This window comes from Cyprinodon tularosa, unplaced genomic scaffold (assembly GCF_016077235.1).
Source record: "Cyprinodon tularosa strain WSP-4 unplaced genomic scaffold, ASM1607723v1 ctg56, whole genome shotgun sequence".
NCBI lineage: Eukaryota > Metazoa > Chordata > Actinopteri > Cyprinodontiformes > Cyprinodontidae > Cyprinodon > Cyprinodon tularosa.
In genome coordinates, this window is record NW_024039296.1 from 2,373,033 (window position 1) to 2,395,496 (window position 22,464).

The 22,464-nt window shown below is 36.7% G+C and overlaps 1 protein-coding gene across 2 annotated transcripts in view; it reads left to right on the top strand.

Moving 5' to 3' along the window:
* The first annotated feature begins 238 nt into the window (after nucleotides 1-238).
* fa2h (fatty acid 2-hydroxylase) overlaps nucleotides 239-22,464 on the top strand; it is a 46,346-nt gene continuing 24,120 nt past the window's right edge. The window contains exon 1 of one of the 2 annotated variants that reach the window (XM_038305558.1): nucleotides 239-600. In XM_038305558.1, coding sequence (XP_038161486.1) covers nucleotides 319-600 — 282 coding nt within the window. In that variant the 5' untranslated portion in view covers nucleotides 239-318. The remainder of the gene's footprint in view (nucleotides 601-22,464) is intronic. The other variant, XM_038305559.1, reaches the window with a different exon arrangement.

The window sequence follows — 22,464 nt, forward strand, 5'->3', positions numbered from 1 at the left end:
TATTAACTTGGATAGAATTAGGGGCGAGGAATGTAAGGCACAGACTTGTCTAACATTTTAGAGTTTGTCTTTTAGGCGTGTCAGGCTGCTCTACACGACTGTTTGTAATATTGATCCAGGACTCACCTAAATGTACGTTTTTTACCCCCGTGCTTTAAACGCCTCCCACACCCCGCCTCCTTTCCTCACTCTCTGATGAGTGAGAAGAAGAAGCTCAGTTGACGTTAGGCGTCAGGTCCCTCACAGGAAGTCTCATTAGTTGTTTTTTTTTTTCCGGTTTTTTTTGGACCCTTCACCCACAGACCCCTCACACTCAGGATGTCTCCGTCCACGTCCCCGCGGTTCTTCACCGAGAGGGAGGTGGCCCTCCACTGCACCAAGGACTCCTGCTGGGTGCTGCTGGGGACCAGAGTTTACGACGTTACGACCTTCTTGCGAATGCACCCGGGCGGCGAGGCGCTGATACGGAGCCGCGCGGGGAAGGACCTCACCCGGGAGATGGAGGGACCGCCGCACCGGCACTCTGAGAACGCCAGGCGGTGGTTGGAGCAGTACTACATTGGGGAAGTGGACCGGGAGAGCGGCGCAGAAGAGGTACAGGTAAAACCCGGCCGTTAACGGACCCCCCTTCATCCCTAACGGTTATCCCTGTTAAACACACTGAACTCAGGAATGGAGCATCTTTAATGGCGTGCCACTTTTTAACAACAAACTTTACTTTAAACAGCATTATAGGTTATTAATTATTATTTTTTTTGTATTATTCTCTTAAAAATGAATGTCTTTAAAACATCTTTGACTTAGCACCCGTTATGTAGCTAGGCAACACAAAGCTTTATTTACTTTTGCTTGGAAATTTCGAGTATGTTTGACACGGGACTCCACTCCCTCTGTTCAAATGTCAACATCTCAGTGGGTCTATATCACCTGAACCTGCTCACAGGTGTATCTCAATACAGACTAATGGGTTATTACACAAAGTATCTAAGGGTTTTATCTTTTAATTTTAATTGATTGTGAGTTATACAGCCAAAGAAACATGCCTCTCAGAGTTAAAACCAATCAGAAAGTTTAAGTGAAACAGAAATGTTCTGTATTGTGTATGGACTGCATTAATGTACTGTGGCATGGAGGTGATCAGGCTGTAGCCATGATCAGGTGTTCATGATGTGACGTTTTTTTTTTTTATATGATCATTTAATTTGATCTGGTGTGGCTCACCCTCCTCTGGAAAATACGCCCTAGGTCAAGCACCATGACATCATGGTCACCAAAGCAGGTATCAGTACATAAGGCGTGGACAGTTGTTGGGTCCTTCTGAAAAATAAATCTTCATACCGCATTAATCGTGTAGACTTTCTATTTCTCTTCTCTTTAGACCTCTGTTGATTTGTTTACCTTTTGTGTCCCAGATTTTCCTTCCACTCAACTTTTCTTTGATAAAAGTCAGCCTCCTTAGCAATGACTTTTGTGGCAACGTCCCTATTCACCTAAAAATGAATGAACAACTGAAGTCAGTAATCATACCCATGATTGTGTTGGTCATGAAATAAGATTTCTGTATTAAGAATAATTTTTTAAAATGTGCTTTTCTAATATAAAATACAAGGTTTCTCATAGCTGTAAGCTAACATAATCTGAGTTCAGTTGAATTACCTTTGAAATTACTCATTATTTTACAATCTAATTTAAAGGAGTCCAAAAATACGTTTTCAGTCTGCATTAAACAGGGATGCGACCTCTTCAGTGATGCCTGCCTCATTGGGGACCCAAAAAAAAGTAAATGACGTTTATCTTGTACCTTTTCCTCATTAATGTAAAACAAATTCCTCACTGGTGGTTGATTATGAGGATATTTCAAAGGAAGTTCATTGATGTCTTCCCTCATATTGCCTGTTATTTAAACAAACAGAATTTAATAGTTTATACAAATAAATTATTCAGAAGCTTTTAAATACATAAAAAAATGAGCAAATAGTTACACAACGATAACTTAAAGGATTTTATAAAGTTCAGGACAGCAGAATACAAAGATATTTTGTCAGTTTTAAGGTTGGATTATATGTTTGAATACATAACTCTTAGTCCTATAGGTCAAACCACCAGGGGCGCCTTAAGAAAGCTCTCTATATGTGCTTAGACACTAGGGCTTTTAAGTATAGCTAAAAATGTACCATGATATAGGCCTTTAATGTTAGTTCATATTGATAATTATTTTTATTTTTCTGTTTGAAATAAATACCAGGGGGGAAAAAAGCAGACTTTAAATTATATACCCTATTTAAATGTCACCTTTAACCTACCACCAACCTTGCTTATCGTGGCTGTGAGAGGCTACTATGAAGGAATTTTTTATCTAAAACTTTTTTTTTAACCTCTTTATTCAAATCGGCAGGTTTTGATCTCTATTTGTCTTTTAATTGAATTGAATTTTGTTGCGTTTGATCTCTCTGGGACAAATACTCAGGTTCTGTAACTCCTTATCTCCCATTCCTTTGACTTTTCCTGGTCTGCATCGATTGTAGAGGAAGGAATGAGGAGTCAAAGGCAGGTTCTGAGGTTGTGTAATTCCTCAGTGCAGGAGGGAAGCAGGGAGCGGCAGGTGATATAGCAGACCTGTGTGGTCGGTCTCTCATGGGTGTGGAGGGCGGTGTCAGTGAATGATTTAGGGAACAAGTGAGAGAAAGGGATCAGGACGGAGAAGAAACTGGTTTGTCTTGTCCTATTAGGGGGATTTAAAGGGGGGGGGGGGGGGGGGGGGGGGGGCTGTCCTCCTCTTGCTGGTGCTCCCACCCAGTCTTTCCTTTCTATATTCCTGTGTGTGTGTGTTAGTATCTGCTGACAGAGTTTGCATAAATCTCTTGCTGACAGAGTGCTCATTTACATGTCTGCCCACTTACAAGTCTGTCCAGGCTGCATCCTGGTTCAAACAACATAAAAAGATCTTCTATGTTTTAGGCATGCAGTCAAAATAGAAATTACATTTGGCGAATTTTTTCAGTTCTAAAGTGTTCAGCTTGAGTCAAACAGAGAGACCCTGCATGTGTTTTTATACCCTCCCATTAGTATAGCTTTCATAACGACAGTCAGTGACATTTATCAACCTCAAGGCTCTGGGTGAGAAAAATTGGCCTAATTGCCATTCTCTGACACCTTTTAAATAAGGATGATGTCTATCAGTAAGGATATAGGATAAAAAAAAAAGAAAGAAATTCAATTGAATATACATTTTAAGTATTATTCTAGATTTGTTTGATCAATTATTGCATAACCTAGACTAAAATTAGATAGACATCAGTGACTGGAGACCTTTATCTGCAGAAAAGAACATCACTATGTCCTATCTTTGTTCGAGGGATTTGTGCTGAGAAAATATTCAGAGTTTGATGCAAATCTTAGTTGGTCAAATAGTTTGTTTCATTTTCCATAAGGAGCACTGTTTTTTATGTAACCTAGTTTGGCCTCTATTGTGTTTTCCAGGTCTGGTTAAATATAGAAAAATAACGGAGCAGGAAAGACTTTTAGTTACCAGAGTTTATTTAAAATGATTAACATCTGATTTCCTAAAATAAATCCGCCTAAACCAGTTTTCTTTTTTACAATGTTTTTATTCTAGTAGATGATCTATGATGTTCAACAAACCAAATGTTTCTCTCTCTGTTTTCATTCACCTACTTAAACATTAAAAATTGACCCAGATTAGACTAAATGCAAAACACTTACATTCATGTCTTAACATCCATGACAGCAAATATATTTTAAAGTATATTTAGGTACCTCGTTAAACCCAGAGGGTTTTAGGAGCAAATTTGATCCGAAATTACCTATATGAATTAAAGCACGTACAGCTCCCAAACTATAAATTGGAAATACAATTGTTTGCATTTGTATGACAGAAAAATATTGAATATTTTTCAGGTGGAACCACTGTTGTAAATGTTACTGTGTCTGATTTATTGGTGATTAAAAAAAGACAACAATAAAAAATATTTAAATATATATTTCCAAAATAAACAGCAAAAAAAAAAAAAACCTTTTAACATTCTAGATGAAACCTCAGACTTTAATGATCTCCATCGTGACTATAACTCAAGCAAATTTGCACTGAATAAGTCAAAGCATGTTTCTTCCACAGAGGTTTTAGTGGGCAGTTTGCCCCCTTTTCTGTGTCTGTGTGTTGATGCAGTCACTGATATTCTTTAGGATGTGGTGACTTTAAACCCAAAAATAGGTTTTTCTTTCAGTTGTTTGTCTGTTCCTTTTAGACCCTTAATCTGAGATTAGATTAGCGGTTCTCGGCCCGCTCTGTTGTCTCCTACAATGGGGGAAATATCTATAGAACCTCCTAAAAAGGTCAAAACCCCCTAAAATGAATCCAATCAACGTGAACAGCTAGCAGCTTTACTCTGCAGTAAGTAAGGCGTTTTTTTTCTTTTTAAATACATTTTTGAACCGTAAACCTTCTTAGATCAGGATGCTATTCCTAGTAATGATGACAGAGTATGTCTTTTAGAACACGTTCAGCTGACTTTCCCTTACGTCAGGAACTTTGGACCTACCCCCACCTGAGAACTTGAAATCTAGTCCTCTTCCTGTTCTGTAATCATTATCATTCATTGGGCTGTAAAATACATTTTATCACAGTAGAAAAACGTATAGCTTTGAGTACCACCGTTAATATCTAGAAGTTTTTGCTCTTCCTGAGCTGCGCACAATGACTCTTCGAATAGAATCGTACCAATGACAATAGGTGGCTTTTTTTTGACTTAGTTGAGCTGAAAGATTGGATAAAACTAAACTGGGCCATCAGTTACTTAATGGAAAATGGTTGTGATAATATTTACAGCGATGCATCATCAGCATTAGTCAGATATGGTTTTTATGTTTTATTGCTCTGAGTTTCTGCTTATGGGAGGGTTATCCTGTCATGTACTGGTTTATAGCTGCTTTATGGTTCCAAGTACGTGCTAAAAGTTCAACTATATTTATTTTTTTACATCGTCCAACAACCTTTTGTAAACTGAGGGAATCTGACAATTAAAAACATGTTATATGAGTAAGACATACAGGGACGTTTTTAAATATAAATTTAACAGGTAGACATGTTTTAGATTATTAGCATGGAGGGTAATTACAATTTAGGTCAACATAATTTATTTAATCAAAGTTAGAATTTTATAGAAAGGAATAAAAATTGTAGAGCAAAAGGTCGGCTCTGGTTTGGTTTACAGAAAGCTTCTCTAAAAATCGTCACGTTACTCTCAGATTGGACCAATGAATAACAAAGAGCAGCTATTTTAAGTTATTGATCAGCCACACAAAGCATGACTTCAGTTATTTATTTGCTAAAAAGAAAAAGATATGGATTCAATAAAGAATATTACCTGTGTTTTGCCCTTGGTGAGAGATAACTTTTACTCTGGATAAATGAGTTAGATATATAGGCTAGAGATGGTTTTATTTAGGATCTCTTAAGGTGTTTTTTACAGGCAAAAAAACAAAACAAAAAAACACACCTAAATGATTTACAAAATGAGATAATTATTCCTCTATATCATCAACCTAATCTTCAACAACCCTTGTTGTCCAGCATGTCCTATGATGATTTCTTTGAGTAAATTTTTTTTTTCTAACATTTGCAGACCCTATTTTACTTTGATAAGATCCAAGTTATGAAAAAAGAAGAAAGCTCTTTTTTTCACCGTTCTAGATGTTGGTAGATTGATAAGTATAAATAATGTGGATACAGCATCCTGACAGATACAGGAAGACAATGGCAGGACTTAACAAGGGATGAAATGTATTCTGCATTTCATTGAAAGCAGGTGGCTCTCCTGGTGCTTTGCCTTTTAAATACACTAGAAACACTTTAAAGAGAATTTATACGACCGTGTTCAGGGATCCCTGCTGGTAGTAAAAGGGACAATCTTTTTTTATGTCCTTAAAAATCTAGGCACAGGGTTTATTTTTTGAGGTTTTTTTTTTCATGTTAAAAAAAATTCTTTAACTTTAAAACCATTTAAGCAAGTTTTGTTGTATTAATTGACTAACTCGGTAAGAATTTATGTTGTATTCCTCCGCAGAAATCAGAGCTCAAATTGGGAATGTGTATGAAAAAATGAATGAACTTGAGTAGGGATCATCATCAACTTTATTTGGAGAGCACTTAAAAACAACCAACAGATGAAAACAAAGTGCTGAATATAATCAAACACAATAAAAGAATAAAATAAAACATAAAGATATAAAATAAGGAAGTAATAAGAATTTGTTTAATCTAAACAAACAATGGAGGTCATGGATGAGTCTACTCCGTCATAAATTTTTTATTCAAAGGAGGAAAGCGAGGATGAAGTTTTTGTGGAAGAGGACGCCAGGGCAGCAGACGCTTCGTTTGGTGTACAAGGCTTACAGCCATACATGTTTAAGCCCTTGCCTCGCAAAGCTGCCAGTTCTGTTAGTTCTTTGCTTGCTGAAGACAAAGACGTCCACCCCTGTGAACAGTGGGACGTAACTCAATGGTAAAGTCAAGTATTTTTATTCCTTATTTAAATTGTTGCGTATATAAGCTGCGTCATATGAATCAAGATATGACCAAAAAAATCAGATTGACAGATGACCGTTGTTAAATGATTGGCTGAATTTAGGTGTACAGGCTGATGTATAACTAACTGGCCTGCATGAAATAAGGAAAAAAAACACAGATTTTAAGAAAGGATTTTTTTTAAATAGAAATTTTCTAAATTTTGGGACACTATTGTCTGATAAAGGCTACATTTATATACCTGTTAAAGCCAGAAAGATTTAACATTTAAATATGACTTCCCTACGACTTTAATTTTAAAACACAGTTCTTTCAAACATGGCTGTTCAGAAGAATTTTTGTTTGTTTACCTCTTACATGGCTTAATTAGCTTCTTTAGGCTGAAACGTTACCTTTCCCCTTTTATTCAGTCATGGATCCCTTTCAGGCAGACTTGATGTCCTGCAGCAGAAGGTGACCTTAAAATGAACACACCGGCCAGTTTAAAGGTGAATCTGCTGCAGTAGAATGCCTGTAGCCATTCCTGTGGATGTCCATGGGAGCTCCTGCATGCATGTGCATTTGGAAGCAGTTTTACAATCAAACAGAGAGGCTGTTTACACCGAAAACAGTTTAAAACTGGTCAGCGAGGAATGCTCACGGTTTCTCCCCAACACTGGGGAGAAAGTGAAACCAGGTCTTAGTCTGGTTTGGAAAAAAGGAGAAGGGATTTTCCAAACATTGTGCTTATGTGCACATATCACCAGAATGATTGACAATAAGGAGGAACATTTTTTTTGATGATCTAGCTGGAAAAAGGTAATCCTCCACTATACCTTTAGTTAGACATGCTTTCTTATCTTCTCTCAAAATCACAGCAGATTCAAAACGTTTTATTTTAATATAGTCAACAGAGCTTAAGTTAATATTCTGTGCTTTTTTTAAATGCATTTTTTTGTTGTCTTTATGATATTGAAAGCAATTTAAGACTAACGAAAGTGAAAATTCAATTCTATATTCAATTCAATAATTTTTATTTTATTTTCTAGACTCTTAAATAAGTTAAACTGAACACAAGTTGGACAAAAAGCACCTAATATATCACACAGCCTCATTTCTGTTCAACAAAGAGGAAGAATGAAAGCAGCAGTAGCCTGGTGCTGCTCTATAAATACATTTGAAAAACCAATCATTTACAGTTTATTGCATTAGGTTTCCCATTTTCTGGTACTGAACATTCATGATTGTATTCACAAAGTACCACAGAGAAACTATATCAGCAACAGCCTTAACAACGTTACTGCCGGCCATTCTAGGAAGGGTCACAAAGCCACCTCCAAGCTTCCTAAAGTTGACCCTTTTTACGAAATAATCAACAAAATGTAAGTAACTGCTGAGCTATCAGGAGAGGGGGTCTGGGCTATTTCACCTAATGTGAGAAACTGCCAGAAACCCATTAGCTTCATCTCAGACTCTACCTCAGATTATGTGTTAATTGTTAATTCCAAGACAAAGAAAACCACAAACAAGTCTGTCTTGTTTTGTTTAAAGGTTAAGGCACCTTTTCTGTACAAAGAGCCTTGACAAAGTTGCATTTAAATGAATTACAATAATACCTGAATAATGTCATCTGGATAAATAAGACCAAAGGTATTAGTCCATAATCTACAGCTCCATGTTGGGCCCAAACTGGATCATTGAAGCACTGTAGCAGCATAATATAGAGGAGGGAACCATTAATCCCTGATGATGCAGACACACCTTCTGAGCTGTTTCTGCTGATTATTCTGCAACCTGTCGACATCAGATAAGATTACCTTTAAACATGGTAAAGACCAACATTGGTAAAATTCTTCTCCCAATATTCAGAGGCGGCTTTGTTTGCTTTCCACTCCACTCTTTGGTCAAATCTTAAAGAAATCAAACTGGCTCTGCCTACTGACCTTAGCACTTGATTCAGAAATGCCCTGCTCAAACATCCACGACTCAGTGCCTTTTATTTGTTTATTTGTTCCTCTCGCACAGCTCACCTTTGCTTTCTCTACGTCATCAGGCTAAAACATAAACTAATCTTGGGGGAATCGTTACATATCTGCACAGGTATGAAGAAGCTAAGGTAGGATAGGAGACACACTGTTGAACTGAATAGATGAATTGATTAAAGAACAATAGGAAAGTTATGAAGAGCAACTGGATTTGTTCATATGGAGGAGGATATTAGACATTTGGGTCCCTTTTATGGCTCTCTGAATATCCAGTGTAATGAAGGGTAGACAGGGAGGATCTGCTGCAGTCCGAGCTGAGCATGATGGTCGGTGCTGATAGGTTTCTATGGATGGAATGCTGCAGGATGAGCGGGTCAGGCTGGTGCTGGAATGCAGATTTCTTTTGGCATGGATCGGCCTCCTCTCAATGATTGTCTCCTATATCTCGGCAAAAAGGAGGAGGAGCATCAGCATTCAGATCCATTATACTTTAAAATGATCAGTGTGAAAAAACTAAAGGCTTGATAGGGCTCAATAGTTCTCTCATAAAAAATCACTAAACTGAAAATGGTTAAAAGTCAGTAAAACGGTATAGGATAGGGTTGAGTGTAGCAACAGGATGGGGTTAGTTGTTCAGAGGACTGTGTGGTTGGTAAATGTCTAGGTGGTCGAGGTGGACTAGAATAGTGCCCCAAAAACTGCCATATGTCAGTTGGACCACAATCAATAATAACATCCTAAAACAGGAAATTTTAAACCAACCCACAAACTTTTTTTACCATTTCCTTTCACCCAGCCCTGTATAAGACTTTAAATACTGTTTATCCATAGTTTTAGTCTACCTGATGGTCTTTCATTTTTTATTCCTTTGGCTGCTATTGTTTTACTTTCTCTTCTGTTCCTCTATCGTTTCATGACAAATGTGTCAAAAAAGGTCAAAAGCTGATAAATCCAGGACAAAAGAAGTAACAGTTTTACTAAAAAATCAAATTGTCATAAATCTTAAGAAAATAGCTCTAATGGTATAATCTTGTTGGGGCATATAAGTTTGTGTTTTTTGGAGGCTGGTGATAACACAGAGTCTGAAGATACATATTTAATTTAAGCTATTGCTGTTTGTTGTGTGTATAATAACACTGATTTGTCATTTATGGTTTGGGAACCTTTTAATCCTTGGCTGTTATAAAGGTTAGAGTTTAGTGGCTTAAAATGGTCTGGTGGCAGAGGGAATCTGAGTGGGAGCCCATAGACCAAATAAAAACTCTGCAGAACTGCTGAAAAAAGCCTCTTTAGAGTGAGAAACCTAGTAGGGCATTGAGTCATGGCTAACTAAAAGATTTTAATGGCTAAATCTTTGTTAGAAGTCTTTAAAACTATGTTTACTAAATATAAGATCTTTGAAAATGTATGTGAACACTTTAAAGAGCAGTAAAATAGGAAAACAATGAGGAATATCTGAAAACTCTAAATCTCCAACTAGGATGATCTGGATTTTTTGGTTTTATTTAAACAGTTGAGTAAATGCACCTACAAACCACAAACAGTGAAAACAAAGGCGATTGTGTATTTTTTAACAATTAGTTTTGTCAACAGAAGCATAGTAAATGCTGGTAATTAGTCTCACAATGGCTATTAATTGAAGCCACATCGAAGCACAGTGTCCCAGTTTCTCGGCTCCTTCTTTGCACCTCCATTTCTCCTGCGTCATAGTTTTTCCCAACGAGTCGTTCGGGCGGACTGCCTCTTTTACAACTCCTGAGAGTCGCTTTCGAGTTTATCTCCATGGTGATGCATTACTCAGAATATTGTTTACCTTTGCTGCTATAGAAACACTGCAATTAGTGCCCAGGTAAAGGCCTCAGGTGGCTCCGCTCATCACCACGATTGCACCTGGACAGGAGCAAAAGAGCAAGGTTCAAGAGGAGGAGGAGACTATAAGGAGCAGTTAATATTTGGACTAATTCTGATTCATATGAATGTCTGGTTTCAATACAAAATAAATCAGACGTGGTCCAAATTTATTTTGATAAGATTTACTCAGGGGATTTTTTTTTTTTAACTGTTGAAGCTTTTTGATGCAAACCTTTATTTACATAGTATTGATACATTTTTTTTAATCATACAGAGTTCCTCTGTTGTGTGTTCTGTTTATTTGGTTTGTGTTGCCAACAGTTTCTGTAATCAATAAAAAGGTGTATGCATTTTTTTTTTCTTTGTTTCCTTTCATCATTATCAAAGTGCCTCAACATAAAATTAATAGAACCATCTCTTTATCGTCCTACAGTGAGGAAATCCTGGGACATAGGCACAAAAAGTAGAAGGAAGCCTACAGGTGCACACAAGACCAAATGATATAAAGAGACCTTTTAAAAAGTAAACTTTTTAGAGAAGAGAAAAATAAAACATCCTAGTTCTATGAGATTAGAATAAAACTGTCGTGACTTAAAAAGAAACATAAAACCCCCCCCACAAGACTAAAAAAAATGCTTTTCTTGTTGTTTGACTTTATTGAAGGCTTTAAATTTGATACCCTTTATATTTTAGAGCATTAGGCATTTTAATGGCGTTTTTTTTGGTTGCTCTATATATTTTTATTAGTCGGCTCAGCAGATGCACAGAGGTGTTCTAACGAAACAGACTGTCAGCCACACCCAAATGAGAGGAGATCCCACTAAAGGCATGAGCAAGTACTGACGTCTACTTTTCTCTGCAGGAAGAGGGGATTCTCCTTTCTAATTCTTTGCTTTGCTGTTAATACCACTCTGTCCTACTCATATTCTGTGATGTGTTGGGTTTTATATGAAGAGATGGAAAAGACCAAACACATCTGCAGCAATTTATTTATTGCAGTTTTTAATCAATTGAGTAGATGTGCTAAACCTAAATTTTAGGGCTGCAACTATCGATTATTTTAAAAATCGAAGAATTGGCCGATTATTTTGTCGATTAATCGATGAATCGGACAAAAATTTTTTTTTATATTTACCTCTTTATTCCAAAATAAACATTTTTGACAGAACAAACAAGCACACAAGTACAGGTTGCTCATTAACTGTACTGGTGCAATATCAAAAATAAATGTTTGTGTTAAAACTACGCAAACTTACATGAGAAATGTAGCTGTACATCCACAAAATATAGGCTACTTTGTTTCATAAAGCGCAAAAAAGACATTTTTGTTTTTAAAAGCCCCTAAGGGGTTCAAACAATAGGTCTCCCCATTTCAACAAATGAGTTTTTTTTAGACTAGAAGAGTTCTGCCTTTTAAGACAGGAAAGTATAGCAGTTAAAGTTGCTACTTGAGAAAATACTGAACCATAGAGATAAAAATAGCCCTGTGATTCAAATTATAAATTGTATTTGGAATAAAAATGAGAGAACTAGGGGTGCTAAAAAACACATCCTCCAAAGACAGATATTTACATGGGAATGTGACAGATAATTAATTGACATATTACTGATCTTGCTGGATTTTATTCTGCTTTACTTCCATAAATTGCAGGATCTTCTTTACTTTATCTTTGCCAGAAGATTTAAACTTTAAAAGCCTTGCCCTCATAATTTGCAAGTTAATTTATTTATAAAGAAAATATAAACGCTGCTTAAGCTAATTCAAATGAAATTAAAAGTAAAAAAGGTAGCCAACCTTATCACTGTCTGTAACCTACTAACACGGTAAGGAAAGCATCAGATGAGCTACCTGAGAAACTAACGTTACGTTTCCCCACTTTAAAACCAAACAAACATGGTTACTCATCCTGCTGATCAGCTCTCTTCACTGCCATTGAAGGCTCCAACGTGTTTTCTTTTCAGGTGCTGCGTCATAACAGCTGTGCTTCCGTGCCATGTTCATTTGTTTTTACAAAAGTTGCATGTTACGACTTTTTTCACTTTACAAAGCGCAGTAATTATTGTGATCAATTTGCGGCGTCAATCCAGGAGCATGCGCGCTTCATTTGCAGTCTGGACGCTGAGGATAAACTCCTCACTAAAATCCTGCAGCTCTGACTGCAGCGCTGAGAGGGATTCCTGTGGGAGAGGGAAAAGGGGGTTGGGATGGGGGAGGCGCCCCACGGCAGGCAAAAGCCGCCAGTGACACCGTAAAAAGTCGCCAGATTTGTCGCTAGTCGCTTTTTTGAAAAATAGTCGCTGGAGGGGTCTGAAAAGTCGCTGAGTTGGCAACACTGCAACTGCGGCGCTGACTCGCTCCGCCATATTTTTTTTTCTTCCCCCGGATGACGGCGGCGGCGGATGACGCATTAATCGCGCGACACAACTAATCGATGATTAAATTCGTTGCCAACGCTTTTAAAAGTCGATTTTTATCGATTTTATCGATTCGTTGTTGCAGCCCTACTAAATTTGATTAGCTCTTTTGCTTTAGAAACACAGCAAACACTAATATGTCTTTCTTTCATTATAATTTCATTTTATTTGAAATTAGCTTTAATTAATTACAGGCTAATGACTTCATGATGATTTTTCATTTATTTAAGGACTATAATTTATTGATGCTGTTTTAGGAATGCCTTTAGAAGATTGCTAGAACTTGTAAGGCTTTGCAGGTCTTTCTGAGAACCTCAGTGAACTCTGAGGTTATGCTGGTGTATTATAGTAGAGGCAGCTTACCAAGGTGTTGAAGAACTAGGGATCAGTCCTATAGAGCTTCTTATATATGCGTCCCCTCCTGAAAATATAGGAATCAAATATTTCCTTTTTAACCATGGCGCTGAAAAGCTGAATGACATGTTAAAGAAAATAAGCCTTTTGATACAGGTATGTTGGAAAAGGTATATCAGGTTGCAGGATATTAGCTTTGTCTGTTACCTTTTGCAGAAGCATCACAACAGTTTTCATACTGAATGGGATCTTCTGAATTAAGCCACAATTAGGCGACGTTTTACATGGTGAATATATGGTTTACATCACCATAAGAGATAATATATTCTTCCTAACTTAATAATGATTAGTTATTAAAAAAAAAAACGAATAAGCACATTTCTTTATAAATTAGCTGTTTTATTTTAATCATTTTTATATAGTGGGTCATCCATCATCAATAGTCTTAAAAAAAAACACTAAAAAAACAGACGATAATACCCCTTGCCATCATACTTGTTTGTTTTTTTAATTAGCAGCACATAGATTTATAGTTGCATGTATTAATCATGATCTTTATCTTCATAGTGCACGATGGGGTTGATTCTGTGAGGTTAGCATGTTCTATCTGCACGTGCCACATATTGCTTCACCTTTTCATTGGAGGTTCTTTAGAGATATGAAGGTGTTTGTTGGATTGTAGGATTGTTAAATTGTGGAAATGGACATAAAATGAGTAAATGTGTCTCATCATTTAGTTTCTCTGATGTTATGTTAATTATTGTAAACCTGTTTAAATATGAAAATAGGGCGCACATTCTGAGACCTTGCAACATCATGTGACAGAAATGAGGTCAAAAGTCTAATAATTAAAAGAATATGACTTTGTGATGGGATCTTTAGTTACCCGGGAAGTTATTCATTGACTATACACTGCTGGTTACTCCTTCATTCGTTCCCATATTACTTCTTGAAAATATCTCTTCCTTATTTTACATTTACACTGCAGATAAACATAAACTTTTACTTCTAAAACTGTCAGATTTTACTCTCAGCTCTTTCCTTTATTACAAAATATGTATTCTCACTTGGGATTGAGGCTGCTCCATCTGAGATACAAATGCGTTTATAAATGCAGCACTTAAACCGTCTCTCTATAACGCCTATTTGTTGTATTACATATTTATTTAACTGCTTTAAAGCCGATGAGAAAAAAAGCTCAAGGGTGACCTGACCAAGAAAGGGAGCAGCTCATGTCATTAATGACCAATTTTACCTCGGCAGTGTACCCTGATTCATCCAGGAGAACGCAAAGTCGAGTACCCACAAAGCAAACACATTAAGTGTAATCGCTGTGTGTGTTTTTTTTCTTCTTTTTTTTGTCTCACTGTGTGCGAGGTAACACGACACCTTGTGCACAGAAAGAAACAAAAAAAGAGAGGTAAAATCTTGAGTCACTGTCACACAGGTCCGACTGGTTCTTTCAGTGGTGGTGGTGGTGGTGGGGGGGCAGGTTTCTTATCTGCGTACAGGAAAGACACACAGTCCATCAGGCTTGCGTCATCACCCTTACTCATTATCCCTTCCCTCATTTGTTTTTGGTTGCCCCCCCAACCCCACACCCCCATGTTGCGTAATTCAAAGACACACGAATACAGTAAACTGAAGTCACACACATGAGTTTTAATATTTGGGTTTGTAATGCTTCCATTACACAACTTAAGGATTGTTTACATTGTGTTATTTGTAGAGAACATGTTGATGGCGAGTTTTACTCTGAGGAACCAAGAAATGATCATTATCATATTTATCAACCTATTATATATCTTGGTTATTATCCATCTCACCAACTAGCTGTGGGTATTAGTTTTTTTATTTATTTGTTTATTTAGCAGTTAATTAACCAGATAGTTCCACTGAGATCTAAAATTTCTTTTTGAAAGAGAGAACTGGACAAGAGGACCGCAGCATATGTTACAACATATAAAAGTGTATAAAGTAAAAAACACATACAGTTAAAAAAAAAAAAAAAAAAAACGTAGAATAAAATAAAGATATTAAAACTCTGTAGAAACTCTCACCTAAAACATTTAAACACTGATGTAATTGATTGCAGTGATTTAAGTTTGTGCTTTTGGACAGCAAATTTTAGGACGTCCATAGGTCAATGATTATAAATTCCTTGCTTTCTTGTTAAGACTGTTCACTTTTCAATGATCTAAAAGATAAAGTTCTAAATTTATAATGAATAAAAGATTTTTCTCTCACTGATCTATAGTTAGAATATATTCTTTATGCTTTTATTTCCCAACTTTTGTTCCAAACTTATTAATTATTTTGGTTTAATATTTACTTTTTTAATATTTACAAATGGAGATTTGTTTAAACATCAGCTGGCAGGATGGCTACAGAGCCTGAGCACATCATTTAGTGAAAATGATGTTTCAGATTGCAATTAAAAATCGGCTACAAGAAACCTGCAGATAATAGTTGCTTGTTTATGTTGTTGTGGATCCATGCTCAGCCATTATTTAGCTAGCTGATGAAAATGGGCGTGCAGAGCATCTGGTGCAGTGCTTAGATCCTGCCAAGATCTTAGTGTCACAGCACTGGATTCAAATCACAATCATGGCCTTTTCCTTTCTGGGTTCAATGTTTTCCTCTTGCATGTTTATCTTTTACTTGAGTGCTCAGATATAATGGACTGGTAACCTGTTCTTGATTGATCTGATAGGTTTTAGAAAATAGATGAATGCATGAAAGGTATCAGCCTGTCATTGTTACAGCTTAGCATTAGTTTCAGCAAGGGATTGATCATTGCAATAATGACTGCAATTTTTTATTTATATTCTATGGATTTCGTTATATATTAGATTTTTTTAATGGAGTAATATATTTGTTTAGAATTAATTAACTGTAATAAAGAGATACAGGAATATTACATCCGTGTCATCAGAATGACAAGTGTTTAATGTTGGTTCATGGTCAAAACAAATCCTGCCAGGTCCTCTGTGGTAGAGACTGACACGGGAGTGGATTTTCACTCCTGTCCCGTCCCGATCCCGGGCCAGACTAGAAATCTAAATCCTGTCTCGTCCCACTCCTGGTGAAATTACTCCCACTCCCATCCCGCTCCCATTCAGAATGACTCCCGCTCCTGCACCACTCCCTTTTTTTTTTTTCGAGCACTGGCAAAAAACTCAGAGCGGAAGCACTGTTGGTTTTTGGGTCGTGTAGTTTTTTTTGACTCTCATTATAGTGTAGGCTTCAAGGAAAAAAACTACAAAATGGCTGTGCCGCGCCAGTACTGGATTTTTTTTCTTTCTATTTTATTTTATTTTTTGGCATCGATCCTAGTTTTTTTTTTAGTTATTGGTTTGCTCCCGCTCCCGTCTGCTCCCGTTAATGTTTAATCCTGTACCCTTCCAATCACGTGATCGTTACTAATACTGACTCCCATCCCACGGGAATCCCACGGGAATCCCGTGACCCGTGGGATTCCCGAAAAAATGTCAGTCTCTACTCTGAGGGTCTAAAGGAGTATTTGAATTAAAAGGCAGTTATTTGAGATGACTTATCACTGCACAAGTGAGTGATAATTGGAGGAAAAAGAGGGCTTTTATCAGTAAGGGCTCAGGAACCTAATTTTTGTTGACTAGCATGCTGTTACAGCATTTATTAGTCTGGAAAGGAGCACATAGAAAAGCTCTTACAGCAACCAGTTCAAATTCTATCAATGTTAACAGCTGCAGCTGCAATCTTAACAGTATTTGTAAAAGAAAAGTGCTGTTGCATTATGGGCCCGATCACGTTGTGATCGGGCTGCTCTAAAACAGATCCTGGAGTTTTAAGCCCTACCAGACTGACTTGTGCCCGTTTAGTTAGTCTGGCTGTCCAGCTAGTACCCTGGACCTCAGTGCAAAGTGACTTCTGCTCAACACGATAACAAGCTGCTGATATAATGCATTCCTTTGACTCAGGTGTGTCAGAACAATAAAACATCAAGCTTACAGAATGAGGAGCTGGATATACATGTGCACACCAATATTAACATTTAAATAATAAAAAAAAAATAAATTAATTCATTTAACAAATACTTTATTGATCCCAAAGGGATATTAAATTTGCAGTTATTTGCTCTGATGACGAGATCACATTTTCCACAACATACTGATAGAAGAAATGCTGCATTTTGCTGAAAACACTGAAAAAGTTGGTTTGAAGTGAACTAGGCTGTGTGGTCAAAAACAGTCTCTGCAAGACTTGTACAAAGTTTTGCAACAAAGCAGATGGAAACTTTTAGACCAGTGGAACTTTTGTGTTGGATCTTCGGTCACAAAACACTTATAAAAACGTAATTATTTCTAATCACTCTTTAACTTCAGATGTCATTTTTGCTTTAACTCGACTACCTGAAACATAAAGGCAATAAACTGCATCAATCTTCATTTAAAGTAAAAAGACAATAATAATATGTATATATCTGTGCAGCGGTAGCAATATCAGATTTATCAAATTACTTTTTTTTCTTTTAAGCCTCAAGCTATGGATTGTAAAAAAAAAAACAAAAAAAAACACTGCCCCAAATTTCCACCAAATCTCAGCATACAGGTTTTCTAGAAGGTTCATCCCAATGAATCCACCTCCCTCCTCACCTGGTCTAAATTGGGAGCGGTGAGGTGTTTCAGCAATGTATAATTCATGCTGTGGTGCAATAAGATGAACAATAGGTGGAGCTGGGATGGTATGTGAGGCTGAAACCAGGCAGAGAGAAGCTGAAGTCTCTCCGTCACCATTTTTACATGCACTTCCCTTTAATAGATGGTTAGGTGATCATCCTCTTGGCACTGATTCCATCCTTGGATTTGATTCGCAGGGAAAGGAAAAGACTTGTATTTGTTTTCATACCTTTGTGTGTTTACTTTGACTTTTACCTTCCCATCTTTTTCATGGAAAGTTATCTAAAACATAAAGGTGATCAGGTGTAAATGCGATCATTCTTAATTATTGTGTTTCATTGGTTACAGTTTAATCCTTTGAAACCCCGTTGATAAAGATGGTATCTCTCTTTTGTATTCGTGAGTAAATCATGTAGGTGAGATATTATGTGTTGTTTAGAAACGATCATCCAAAATTATGGCCATCTCAGAGTTATAAAACTCTGAAGAGTGAACCTTTGCACTAGTCCCTCCACATTGATCTCACATTGTATAAGTGCCTCTGTCACACCTTGGTATGAACGTGCAAACCTGCACGAACAGTTTTTGAGCCACTACTCTGTTTTTATCCAGGTACTACACTCCTATTAATATGCAGTTTCACTACATTGGTTTTGAATATGATTTAACAGTTTAAAAAACTTGAGTAAACAAGAAAAAAGAAACTTCAATGGAGTCATATAATATGGAGCTGTCACGTTTATGAACTTCTAGATGTAAATTATTGTGCGGATCACTGATCAACTTTTAGTTCTATGTGCTACAATGCAACACTGAATGACCAATATAAGAAATGTGACCCCGTATGCAACTAAACAAGTTCTTGATCATAAAGTCAGGATTGTAAACATGGGAGGGGGTAGGTATCATTCAACAACTCATTGAACTTCCTTCAGCAGTTATACATCTGTCACTACCTGACATCATGGTTTATTTATTTTGTTCGCTCTTCTTTCCAGCATCAATTCTCTTCATTAAGGTTTATGCACTTTTGTCTTTGCACAGCAAAGCATTTCAGCCGAGTTGAGGTCTGGACTTTGGCTGGGCAATTTCAACACCTGAATTCTTTTGATTTTCAGTCTTTCTGTTGTACGTTTACTGCTGTGCTTGGGAACTTTGTCCTGCTGTTAACCCAGTTTGGACCAAACCTCAGCTGTTGAACAGGTGGCCTCTTATATGACTTTTGAACATATATCTTTAAAGGGGGTTCAGGGCTTTAATATTTAGTAAGCCAGCTCAGGCCTCTAGACTATTATTCTTGGATTCATTGCTTGGTGCTTGGAGATTTTTCTGACCTATTCATAGTGATGGTTATGGTTACCAGTTTGGTGTCCATCCTGAGTAACAAGTTCTTGAAAATGTGATCATTTACAGCCTCCTGTCTGCATGCAATCCAAATTATGCCCAAACTCTACCATTCCTCCTGGATGGTGAACTATTTCGTTGTCACTCGTCACATTTGATTTTTGCATATATTTACTGGTTAACTAGTTTACTAGTAGAGGTGAAGCCAGATTGTTATGAAGCTTATTATTAGCTCAACTGTTATTACATAAGCAACTGTTACTTGAGCAATGCTTAAATTTACTAACAGTCATGGTTAAGATATTTTAGATAATTAAAGGATGCAGGCTAAAGCTTATGACTGAGTCACCTTATTCTGCTTTGATAGACGAAGCAGCTAAGAAAATCACACCGGAGACCTACCTCACCATGACTTATGTATTCACCCTGGCTTCCGTTCCTTTCTCTGTAACGCATCTGTGACTGCGGTGGAGAGTTTGTTGGATCTCCCTTGTTCCACCCTGATCCCTCCAACTGTTGAAGCTAATCAGTCAGCCTGTTTGCATGCATGTAGAAATTTGTTTGTACTTTGATTTTTATTATCAGATTTTCCAAATGATTACGTAAACTGCATAATAAAAAAAAAATGGCTAGATTATTTTACAGTGCTTGTAAACAATGATGGTTTCAGATTTTGAAGCAGAAGAATAATGCAAACAAAGCGTCCCAGCATGTCACATTTTCGTCTGTATGAAGGCACAACCGGACTCTAATGCACACCAAACTAGAGCAGCCTGAAGAGGTGGTCTCGGTTTTGCTGCAGCCGAGTCTGAAAACAGCTGTACTCTGGTGCGACCCAACTACCATGCGATTCAGCATACAGGGCAAAACAGACCTTACTGATCTTTGGTATCTGTGCCGGATGAGGATCTCACAGGCAAGTTACGGAGCAATATTCTGCACCTTCTCCTGAATCAGGCAGATATTTTCCTTTGGCGTTTGCAGTGCATCAGTGTATATTATTTTCAAGCTGCAGCTGCGCTTCATTTTCAAATGTATCCTTCTTCCTTCACAGTGTAGACACGGAGAGGAGTTTATCTGTAACCATCATTTATGTTCCAGATAAAGCTATGCTTTTGGCCCTTTGAGTTGGTGCATCTATCTTTGTGACGCATCAACACTTGTTAGGCCAATCTATGTATTTTCCTTATGGAATCATCAGGACATTTTTTTGTCAGCTCCAAGAAATCCTAAATTTTACTTTGGTTTATTGATATACTGTAGGTAGCTTTAAAGCCAACAAAGTGAAAAAATTACATGATTGTTCCCCATTAGGAAAGCATGCATCAAAGTACGTTAGATTATTTGGAGAGGAAAATGGTCGAAGCTTTTGGTTTATATTCATTTAATTAAGAGGGGAAGAAGTCTTCTCTTTGCTATTTAGCCTAAGAATAACTGATTAGAGGTAACTGATTAGGTCATTAAAAATTATTAGGTAATAAAATTATAATTTTTTTGAATTAAGGCGCTAAACAGCATTAAAATTCACATAATATGATTATAATTGCATAAAAAAAAAGTTTATACAAACAATTTCATCAGTCATATCTTATATCCTCTTGTTTGCACGGACCTGCTGCTGTTTGGAAAAGAAGCTCAAGGCAGAGAAAAAGCTTTTACGTTTTATTTATTTATTTATTTATATATATTATATGAGAGCCATGGTTACTTGTTGATGGCATTAAAATAATTTCTGAGAGCATTTAGAGCCTTAAAAAGCAATAAATTATAAACCCTGAATTAAGGACAATGTGGTTAAATAGTATATCTGTGTTTTAAAAAACTTTGTATCAAGCATAAATGTTCACAGTGCTGACCCATTTTAAAAAAGGCACAGCATATAACATGTATTTACAACTGTTCTGCATTTCAGTGTTAATGTTGCTCATGTCATTCTTACAAAACCATCCTATCTTCAACAAAATAAGAAACTGTGTCACCCTGACTCATGTCGATTGAGTCACTCTTTCCACCTGCATTGTGACCAGAGATATTGTGAAGGTTTTCAATCCACTTTTAGAACTTCAACGTCAAAAATAATAACTTATAAACCCGCTTTTTTCTTTCTTGCCCTTCATCATCAGAGTTGGAGTTAAAAATTAGTTACATTTTGGAAATTAACCAGAAGAGAACTTTTTTTGGATATTGAAGGCATTAAGGAAATATTCCGCAGCTGCATTCCTTTCATAAGCTTTAATCACAATCTTGACCAAACAAACCAACCAAAGCCAGATCTGCTTGTATATTTCCTCTTTAGTTGACAGAAGTAACTCTAAACTTCAGCCATACATACTGTAGTTCTTTATGTATGGGCTTCCCATGTGTGACAGTAAAAAGCTTTATAGTGAGATGTAAAAAGGAAATCGGAGAGGAGAGGAACATGTGAGAGGTGATGTTACATACTACTTACATATGTGTTTGGTTCTCACTCCACATCATAAATAGCAGCTTAGAAACCACTATGAATCTAAAAATTTTTACAGCAAAGCTGATTGGGATTATTGAAATCAAATTCATCCCTGTACACGTCTGTCACTCAGAAGGCTCAGTTTTTATTGAATATGAAATTTATTTATCCATTTCCTTTAGTTACCGATAAAAAAAAACAACTCTTAGAGGGTTTTTTTTCTTTTTAAAGTCTTTCTACCATAATTTCCTCTACTTTTAATATGACTGATAAATATTAGTGTATGAACTAGGTTTTTTTTATGTGGGTTAATGATTAATAGCTGATTGAAAATAAAATCGCAATGAACCCTTTACATATAAGCAGGTTGGTAAAGTTTTCTGCTAGTTTGATCCTACCTGATTTTTATCCTGATAAAACAAAATTCTTTTTGTGTAATCTAATACACAACTTTATAGCAGCGTTATTTCCTAGAATATTTGCTTGCATGTTTAAGAGTTTTCAAACTAAATAGAAGTTCATTATTGAGCTAGCTCACCTACTATCTTTTCAGTCATTTTTTTACCTGCCTAATTCCACATTTTACTTCCCCTGCAGTAAATGTAATGATGTAGCTATGCAAGAAAATGCACAAAATACTGTTTTCAAATTCTGATTTAATTTAAGGGAAAAAGCTACCCACATCAAATGTATCTGTTCAGTTTTTTTTACCTGAGAATTTCAGTTCTATCAGCCACACCCAGGTCTGATTATCACCACGCTTGCAGAATTAAGAAATCCCACTCAGAACCTATCTGACAACATAAAGTAGGCCACTGGATTTCAAAAGGCGGCACATAGTCCCATAAACAAAATACATTTGAAAGACAAATGCGAAACAAAGTTGCT